The sequence below is a fragment of the Melanotaenia boesemani genome, chromosome 8 (genome assembly GCF_017639745.1).
Source record: "Melanotaenia boesemani isolate fMelBoe1 chromosome 8, fMelBoe1.pri, whole genome shotgun sequence".
NCBI classification, from domain to species: Eukaryota; Metazoa; Chordata; class Actinopteri; order Atheriniformes; family Melanotaeniidae; genus Melanotaenia; species Melanotaenia boesemani.
In genome coordinates, this window is record NC_055689.1 from 34,812,125 (window position 1) to 34,822,206 (window position 10,082).

The 10,082-nt window shown below is 45.4% G+C and overlaps 2 protein-coding genes across 2 annotated transcripts in view; both read left to right on the plus strand.

Annotated features, from left to right (window-relative positions):
* The window catches only part of LOC121645098 (zinc finger protein 420-like), a 1,096,702-nt gene that overhangs the window by 685,781 nt on the left and 400,839 nt on the right, over nucleotides 1-10,082 (plus strand). The gene's annotated exons all lie outside the window — the stretch shown is intronic.
* Nucleotides 976-8,489, plus strand: LOC121645108 (E3 ubiquitin-protein ligase TRIM21-like). The gene is made up of 2 exons (XM_041993491.1): nucleotides 976-1,044; nucleotides 6,305-8,489. The coding sequence occupies exon 2, from the start codon at nucleotides 6,314-6,316 to the stop codon at nucleotides 7,955-7,957; it is 1,644 nt and encodes a 547-aa protein (XP_041849425.1). The 5' UTR covers nucleotides 976-1,044; nucleotides 6,305-6,313; the 3' UTR covers nucleotides 7,958-8,489.

A 10,082-nucleotide genomic window follows, 5' to 3' on the forward strand; every position in this document is an offset into this window, starting at 1 on the left:
GTCTCACTACTAATGTGATCTAGTAAGAGATTCCTTAATTGTTGAATACGCAGATTATTCTTGGTTTTCCAGTTCACAAGGTTAGTTTGCGATGCATAAGACCATGTGGATCATGTGTGCAGAGTTAATTACCATGTTAATGTCGCCCAAGTCATCTAGTAGACATAGTGTGGGGTTTGTAGGAATATTACATTTAAACCATGTTGACATATCTTCACATACCTGAAGCCAGAACCTGCGGACAGGTGTGCAGGACCACAAGGCATGGAGGTAGTTGTCAATCGTGTTATCAGTGCAGTGTGAGCAGATGTTTGATTGTTACAGACCCATCCTGAACATCCATTGTCCTGTATAATGAGTTCTATGCAGAATTTTGAATTGTATTAGTTGCATATTTGAATTCTTAGTCATTTTAAAGGTGTTTAAACATATTTGTGACCATTCATCTTTATTAAAGTTACTGGATAAGTCAGCCTCTCATTTTGAAGTTGAAAGAGAGATTGAGTCTTCTAGTTTAGATAATAGTCTAAATATTTTGATAATACCTTTAGGGCATGGAGATTCAAGAATTCTGCCACCCTGATAGGTAGTTGCAAGTCTAATTCGTGAATGGTATAGTTTTTACATCTAATAGATTTAAGCTGGTGGTATTCTAAAAATTTAGTGCTGCTGATTCCATATTGTGATGTGAGAATATTAAATGACAAGAAGTTTCCATTTTCCATTATATGTTCTGTTTGATTCCAAAACAAAATCTTTTTGTTTTGCAGAATGTCGGGGTTGCTCCAGATGGGTGTAAGCTTACATGGAAAAAGTGAAGACTTGGATATTTTTAGAAATTCCCAACAAGCCATTAACAAGGAACTGATGTTGTGTGTCTAAAGTTTATTAAACAAAACCTGACAAACAGGTGCAACAAGAGGCGGAGCAACACAAAAAGACAAGTGTTATCATGTTCCTGAGATGAAGGTTTGAGTTAGTCAAAGCTGCAGTGAAGACGAATCTGTTTCCATCTGAAGGAAAATAGGTTTTTTTTCAGTACTGGTGAGTACAGCTGATCATATTTATTATGTTTCATCAAGCAGCATTAACTCCAAACTGAACTGCAATGCCTTTAGAGGCATCAATACGCTCAGGAAAATTTTTATCCACATTGTATAAGATTTATATAACAAAACTGTAAAGTGCCACATCTCTGGGTAAATCCACTCTGGCGCTGATTAGTCCAATTAAATTATATGAAATGGATAGTGTGGTTAGTTTGTAGGAGTGTGAACATTCATTTGCACTCTGGTGTGGACCAAAGCAGCGAATTTTGGTCATCTTGAAATCCAGAGTAATAAAGGTGCAGTTTGAAAGTGTTCAGTGAACTCATGGGTGAGTAGGTGGGGTGGGGAGGGATCACATGAACCTGTGGGGGAGGCCTGGGTGGACCTGGGGGTGGTGCGCCATGGATCTGAGCTCACTGTTCTCCTTCCTCCATGGGTGTGTGGTGGGTGGGTGCCTTCTGGGGTTGGTGGCGGCTTATTGGCTGTGGTCGCTGCATGGCCCGGTCATGGGGGGCATCTTACCCCAGGGGGCCTCCTGGGGAGCAGGGAAGTTCGCTTCCCTCTGGACTTACATCCCAGGACCCCTCTTCTTCCCCGCTCTCTCTCTTTCTTACACACACAGACACACACGTAGGGATTTGGGAGGCATGCACGCCATGCGGGGTGGAGCGGTGGGGGCCACCCAAGTGGCCTCCTTGGCTGCACCCTGTGGCGACTCGCCTCTGGGTTTTAATTACACTTAGACATCAAAACACAAGAAACACAACACACAACTTCTGGGGGGTGTGCCACGTAGTGCATGGAGGGCGGGGCCACGAAGATGACCTCACTTCTAGCACAATGTGGTCACTGCCCCTCAGTTTGACTTGCAAACAACACACATACCACAAACAGTCATAAGCAGGAAGGACGAGGGCAGTGGGGACCTCTCACACCCCTGTTACCCGGGCCACTGCCGGGGACGGGCAGGGGGAGGGGGTTGCCCCAGGAGCCGGGACCCGGAGTGGCAGCACTGATGGGGAGCTGCTGGTTGTGGGGGATGCCCAGTCAGCTGCATCTAGGTAGGAGGTGATGGGGCGCGAATGAGGGTGGTGCTGGGGATTTGTGGCTCGCCATCCTCTGGTCCCCAGGGGACTTCTCTCACAAGGTATTGTGGGAGGGAGGGGGAGGTTCTAGGGAGTGAGATTGGGAGGTTCGTATGCTGTGCGTGTGTGATTATACTGTGTGTCTGGGGGTGGTGTGCCGTGGGTCTGTGCTGTTCCACTGTCCTCCTCCCCCTCCTCGTAGAACACCAAACCACAAGAAACACAACACACAAACAACTTCTTGGAGCCGTGCCACGTAGTGCATGACGGGCTAAAAAAAAAACATAGACATGAACTTCAGAAACCTCTATAGAAGCACATGTGGACTTTAAAGTCATGAAGAACTAAATAAGAGCAATGTAAGGTTACAGGACACTAACTGGTGCTGGAGTGTTAGCAAGAAGCACAGCCTTAATCCTGCTTCTGGGTTTGAACTTTTCATCCATTGAACAGCATGAAAGAATTGACCTACTTTTAATTTCATCTTGTAAAAGATCTAGGTAAATATTTGTGTGTGACGTTAATGAAACAAAACCTGACAAACAGGTGCAGCAAGAGGCGGAGCAACACTGCTTAATCTGCATGAACTTGGTGTTGCTCCTTTGCTTTCATGTGGTGGATGAGCTGGCTGAAAGGAGGGAGTTCCATTTTCAGCACTTGGCCAACTACGAAAGATTTTCTTCCTCCTCCTTCTTTCTTCTTGGTCAGTGGTTGCTTTGAAGAACATCGTCCCCTAGCAAGCTGTTGTTGTAATGACGTCATGTTTTCCAAGCAGTTTGATTAAAAAAGATTAAACTGATTACATAAAAACAGAAAGAAAAAGCTCAGATAAAGAAATAAAGTTAAGGTTTCAGCTTAAACGAACCAGCTGCAGATCTGGACTCCTAGAAAGAAGTAGTTCCATGCAGCAGCAAACAGGTGGGTCTTAAACCTTGATTTAATTAAAGTCAGTGTTGCTTGAGATTGGGTCTCACTAGTCGGGTGTCATCCATAAAAGTTATAATTGATGTGGGGTGGGTGGGGGTACAGTTGTATATGACAGTATATGGCATATAGGAGAAGATTCGGCACACAGCCGAAAATGCTGAGAGCTAATGAGCACACCCCCGACTTTGTTATGTACTCCATCTGGTCCAGTAGTCTTCCTCTGGTTCATAGACCTCAAGACACAGCTTGCTTGATGTAAAGTGGTGGCAAAGGAGGTGTTTCAGTTCCTTCCACATTTGCACTGTATTATTGTTTGTCTTCCTTTTGTCGGCCTCTCTTGCACTTTTAATGCTCCCTCTCAGGTTGCTATGAAGGCTGTGTTTTGTGGTCTCACAAGTACCTGTAACGATTGTCCAGTTTGTGGGCAGAAAATACAGATCTGCTTATCAACAGATGTGGAAGAGGGATTACTTTGTGAGCATGTTTTAGGTTGGAATATACAAGGTCTAGTGTGTTAGTTCCTCATCACACAAACATTTCAGCAATAGGCTTTCTGTTTAAAATGACTTTAAACTGAAACTTGGAACTGGAATGGGTATCTGCCACATAAGATGATACATCCTCGACAGCACTTATCATTCACCTCACATATCAATAACATCACCCGCTTAGCCTATTTCCATCTGTGCAATATCAACCGTCTTCGCCCCTCCCCACCTCTATCCTGGTGCACAGCCTTGTCACCTCCCGCCTGGATTACTGCAACTCTCTCCTCTTTGGCCTCCCACAAAAATCCCTTCAGAAACTCCAAATGGTTCAGAACTCTGCTGCCTGCATCATCACCGGAATTCTTTCCTTTCACCACATCACTCCCATCCAGCAAGAACTCCACTGGCTTCCCATTAAGTACAGGATAGAATACAAGATCCTCCTCCACACATACAAATCCATACATAAACTCTCACCCCCTTAACTCTCAGATCCACATAGTCACCCCTTCCAGATGTCTTCGCTCCTCCTCTTCTATCCATCTCTCTGTCCCTCCTGCCCGTCTCAGCACCATGGGGAGCAGAGCGACTGAAAGCTCTGCTCCCCAACTCTGGAACGCACTTCCTCCTGACCTCCTCAATACCAACTCTCTCCTCACCTTCATCTCCAAACTCAAAACCCATCTTTTCAGAACAGCATACTCTCTGTAACATTATTCTCAATCACATCCTCGCCACTCTGCCCTTTATGTTTAGGTTTTTAGATTGTGTTGTATATGTGTGCCTTTCCTGTACTGTTAATGTCTTATTATTTGTTTTGTACAGCGTCCTTGGGTGCCCTGAAAGGCGCTTTAAATAAAATGTATTATTATTGTTATTATTATTATTATATGAATGGAAAAATTAATGGAATGGAAAAAAATTGTATTTATCCCACAGGGAAACTGGACTGTTGAAGTATTTCTTTTCTTTAAGGAAATAATGATTTGGGGATGTGGTAGCCTAGTGGTGAGAGGCAGATTTGAGGCTCTCTTAAGAAGGTAGATGATGGCATCTTCAACACCAAGAACATTAAGAACAGCAAACTGAAATGAGTCTAGGCAAGAAATGGAAGTAGAGGACGTCTCAGGAGACAGACTGTTACGGCGGGTCAGACAGGTGTTGGTTTCTGAACCCCACGGTGCAGACACTGAAAATCCAGGAGACTGAGGCAGATGAATTAAAGAAAGGGTTTTAATGAAGACTTGAAATGTACAAAATGTTCCGTGTTCTGGATCTGAGGACCACAGTGGAGTGCTGTTGACTGGACAGGCGGGCAAGCAGGCAGGACTGGACGTGAGCTTGGTTGGAGCCAGCGACAAGGGAGTGGACAGGGATGAGTGAAACAATCCAGAAGATCAGCAGGCAGACAGGACGGGCAGAATCCAGACACCAGGAGTCAAGAGACAAGACTGACATTAAGAAACATGAACTGTGTTTAAATAGAGAAACTAGAGAGGCCACGATATACCAGATGGGTAACTGGAGGCTCCGGCGAGGAGTGAAGAAAGGTCCGTTGGTTAAATACTGTGGTGGTGATGAGAAGATGAGGTTCTGGTGTGATGATCTGCCCAGGTGAGATGATTGCTGCTGCAACACTCCAGCTCGGAAACAGACATGACACACAAGACAGACAGAGGGAGCCAGACGCACACATACTAGGATAATCAGGGAACACATATACACAGGGGAGAAAGACAGGAACCATAACATAGACAGGCTAAAGGTGGAGGCAGAGGACGTCTCAGGAGACAGACAGGCTAGAGGTGGAGATAGAGGAGGTCTCGGGAGACATATAGGCTAGAGGTGGAGGTGGAGGAGGTCTCAGGAGACAGACAGGCTAGAGGTGGAGGCAGAGAACATCTCAGGAGACAGACAGGCTAGAGGTGGAGGTGGAGGAGGTCTCAGGAGACAGACAGGCTAGAGGTGGAGGCGGAGGAGGTCTCAGGAGACAGACAGGCTAGAGGTGGAGATAGAGGAGGTCTCGGGAGACATATAGGCTAGAGGTGGAGGCGGAGGAGGTCTCAGGAGACAGACAGGATGGAGGTGGAAGCAGAGGATGTCTCGAGAGACAGACAGGGTAGAGGTGGAGGAGGTCTCAGTATGTCCTGGTGTGGAGGTAGAATGTGTTTAGGTCCCTAACTAGGCTGCAGGGTAACGGTGGAGGTGTCACTGGAAAGCTGTGGGCTGATGGAGGGTGGGTGGATTGTTGGGCTGGAGGCAGGGGGTGAACTAAACCTACTGAAGAGCATCTTCAGCTCATTAGCTCTGTCCAGACCTGCATCAGTCTGATCCCCTTTAACTTGAAACCTGTGATCTTTTCACTCCTGACCACACATCCCTCTCTTTGGTCTGTTGAAGCTGGTTTCTAACATTTTCCTGTGGTCCTCCTCACACTTCTTAATCAGAGATCACCATGAATTTGTTAGGGTGGTGCACCAAAGGTAAGATCACTGGTGCTCCTCTACCTGTCCCTTCCCTGACGGAGCTTGATGGAGCTTCACACCCAGCAGTGCACTTGCAAGGCCACCTCTATCATTAAGCACACCCATTATTCTTTCCATGGCCTGCAGTTAAACAGGCATGTGAAAATAAAGTTGTTATGTTTTTTTTTTGTCACACTCATCTCATAATTTAATTAAATATAACTGTAAATTTAACCGTGACAACTGGATGTGTTTTTAAAACGTTTCTCTACTTTGATTCTTGTTCTCAGAGGTCAGACATGCCTGTCAGCAGCAAGAAGAGCTCTGAGGTTCAGTTTCTCTGCTCCATCTGTCTGGATGTGTTCACTGATCCAGTCTCCACACCATGTGGACACAACTACTGCAAGAACTGCATCACTCAACACTGGGATGTTAATGATGTGTACACTTGTCCCTTATGTAAAGAGGTTTTTCACTCTAGACCTCAGCTGAAGGTCAACACCTTCATCAGGGAGATGTCTGATCAGTTCAGACGTGAAGCTCAGCATGAAGCCAGCAGCAGCAGTTCAGAGCAACAAGCTGCCAAACCAGATGTTCCCTGTGACGTCTGCACTGGAACCAAACTGAAGGCCCTGAAGTCCTGCCTGGTGTGTTTGGCCTCCTACTGTCAGACTCACCTGGAGCCTCATCAGACACGTTCAGGTCTGAAAAGACATCAGCTGATGGAGCCTGTGGAGAACCTGGAGGACAGGATGTGTAGGAAGCACGATAAACCTCTGGAGCTGTTCTGTAGGACCGACCAGACATGTGTCTGCATGCTCTGCTCTGTTTTAGACCACAAGACTCATGAGCTTGTTCCTCTGAGAGAAGAATATGAAGGAAAGAAGGCAGAGCTGGGGAAGACAGAGGCTGAAATCCAGCTGATGATCCAGAAGAGGCGACTGAAGATTCAGGAGCTGAAAGAGTCGATGAAGATCAGTAAAGATGCTGCAGACAGAGAGACAGCAGAAGGTGTTCAGGTCTTCACTGCTCTGATAAAATCCATTCAGAGAGGTCTGGACCAGCTTGTAGAGGAGATCCAAGACAAGCAGAAAACTACAGAGAAACAGGCTGAAGACTTCATCAAAGATCTGGAACAGGAAATCTCTGAGCTGATGAAGAGGAGCTCTGAGGTGAAACAGCTCTCACGCTCTGAAGACCACCTCCACCTCCTCCAAAGCTTCTCGTCCCCAAAAGCTGCTCCACCCACCAAGGACTGGACAGAGGTCCGAGTCCGTCTGCCATCATATGAGGGGACTCTGAAGAGAGCGGTACATCAGCTGGAGGAGTCACTCAGGACCCAGATGAAGAAGTTGCTCGCTGAGGCTGAGGTGAAGAAGGTCCAGCAGTATGCAGTGGATGTTACTCTGGACCCTGATACAGCACATCCAGACCTCATCCTGTCTGTGGATAAAAAACAAGTCCATGATAGTGATGTGAGGAAGAATCTTAAAGATAATCCCGAGAGATTTTCTCAGTGTACCGGCGTTTTAGGATGTCAGAGTTTCTCTTCAGGAAGATTCTACTTTGAGGTTCAGGTTAAAGGAAAATCTGGTTGGGATTTAGGAGTCGCCAGCGAGTCCATCAACAGGAAGGGAAACGTCAGACTGAGTCCTCAGGATGGTTTCTGGACTGTATGGCTGAGACATGGAACTGAGTACAAAGCTATCGACAATCCTCCAGTCCGTCTCCATCTCCAGTCTGTTCCTAAGAAGGTGGGGGTGTTTGTAGACCATGAGGGGGGTCTGGTCTCCTTTTATGATGTAAATACTGCAGCTCTGATCTTCTCCTTTACTGGCTGTTGCTTCACTGACAAACTCCACCCGTTCTTTAGTCCTGGTCTGAATGATGGCGGTGAAAACTCAGCTCCTCTGATCATCTGTCCTGTCAGTCACTCAGTCTGATGCTTTTTCTAGAGAAGCTCCATGAAGACTGGATCTGTTTCATAAAAACGTTCATTCTGAGCGTCTCTGTAGGTGAAGTTCTACTAGTGGAGTGATGAGGCTGTAAATGTCCTCAGCAACACGTCACCAGTTCACGTCTGGATTCTTCTGCAGCTCATTCCACTTCTGTCTGTCTCCATCTTTCATTTTTAACCTTTAATCATCATTTTTATCTTAATGTGATCCATTGTTGATGGTCAGAAGCCTCAACAAGTTCAGACATTATCAAAACACCACTGGATTAATAATCTCAGTGGATAAATTCACATCTTTAAGTCTGGATGTAGAATATTTTACCTGACAGTGATGTTAAATCTTGTGCAGCAGTTTTCTTTTCTTACTTTAAAGTCATGTCATTCAATCATTCTGTTGTAGAAAACAGTTGTAGAAAATAAGAAGTCATTATATCACCCTGATACTGACGTCCATGAAGCATGAACATGAACTTGTGACTGTGATTTATGATGGTTGTGAAAATAAAAAGTCATATTAAAGTGCTGATTTGTTGAGTTTAAGTTGGCATCCAGCATGCTGTTGGAAAGTCCTGATTCATATTTTTATCTTCACAGTTTGGTTCAGGTCAGTTTAGACTCAATGAATAAATTCTTTTATAAAAATTAGAATGGCTTTAATTAATAATTAATTCTTCAGTTATTTGAGATAATTTTGAGCATGACTGCTTAATTCTTCTTCTGTTTTTGAAAACATCTGGTTTAACTGCCTCCACCTCTCGCCTGCTAACTGCTGGGATAAACTCCAGCTTCCCCATGACCCTCATGAGAGGGTGGTACAGAAAGTACATGAATAAATGAATAAATGAATGAATGAATGAATGAATGAATGAATGAATGAATGAATGAATGATGGTCTCTAAAGACAGACAGGCTAGACCTGTGGTTCTCAAACTTTTTCTACCATGCCCCCCTTTGGAGGAATAAACATTCCCAGCACCCCCATGGACGACGTCATGGAGCGAAGCCTCCCCCACCAACACCTAGGTTGGTGGGGGAGGCTTCTCTCACCGACACCTAGGTTGGGGGTGCACCGTGGGGCATTCTGCTCTTCCACCCCTGGATGCTCTGCTGTCTTGTCCGGGCTTATGTTGTTCTGCACAGCTTATATACTGGAGTCATCGTCCCCACTGGACTCCACCCTGTCTGGACCGAGCGCTCGGCTGTGTTCCCGCTGAGTCTTCCAGACTACAACCTGTGTTTAAATGGACTTCCTCAGTTTGAGATTTTTGGATTTTGATTTGTTATTTGGTTTTGTTATCATGAGTTAATTTTCTTTTGTTAACAGGTTGTTTGTTTTGTTGACATTCAGGGGTCCCTGCCTCTGCCTATGCTTACTAACTTTATGCATGATCTGTGATGGATGATAATGAAGCAGGTCCTGAAGTTTAAAGAACTTTGATTGTAAAAACAGAGAATATGTGTGATCAAGAAATCCAGCTTAAACAGTCCTTTTCTGCAATACTGACAGTGAGTAACTCACATCAACCAACATAAAATGTAAAAAATGGGACTGGCTGTCTGCTCACAATGCACTTCAGGAAACATGGACAACTATCTCTACACCATTTAGCTCTGTCAGCCAGTTCACTCTGTAAATCCCAGTTACTGAGACAGCCTCCATCATCCTGAGCTGTCCCTGCATCAGCACCACAGTCTTACTCTTGTCACCAGACAGGCTCCCAGTGGTAGAGGTGCAGGCTGGTTGGGGTGGCCAATAGCCATTGGTACTTTTTCTTCATGTGGAACCATCCCGCAGCCACAGTGCTTCCAGACAGTCCCTCATTTCCACTGGGTGTATGTGCCCCACCATACGGCATCAGTCCACACCAGGAGCGTGTCAGGTGTGGAGCGCACGCGAGTGCAGTCCACCTAGCAGGATCCGTGAGATCACAAACTCACAGGAGAATTGAAGAATCTTGTGATTCTCCACTTCCAGGACGAACTTCTCATCATCCATGATGGGAAAAAAACGTTTAAACACGTAATGTTTACAAAAATACTGGAAGTTTTTACACTGCTCACGTGTCTGTCATGATCTGCAGAACTAAGGAAGATAAATGTCAAAAACACTC

Excerpts from the sequence above, each read along its gene's own strand:
- LOC121645108 (XM_041993491.1), top strand. The coding sequence starts at position 6,314 with ATGCCTGTCAGCAGCAAGAAGAGCTCTGAGGTTCAGTTTCTCTGCTCC.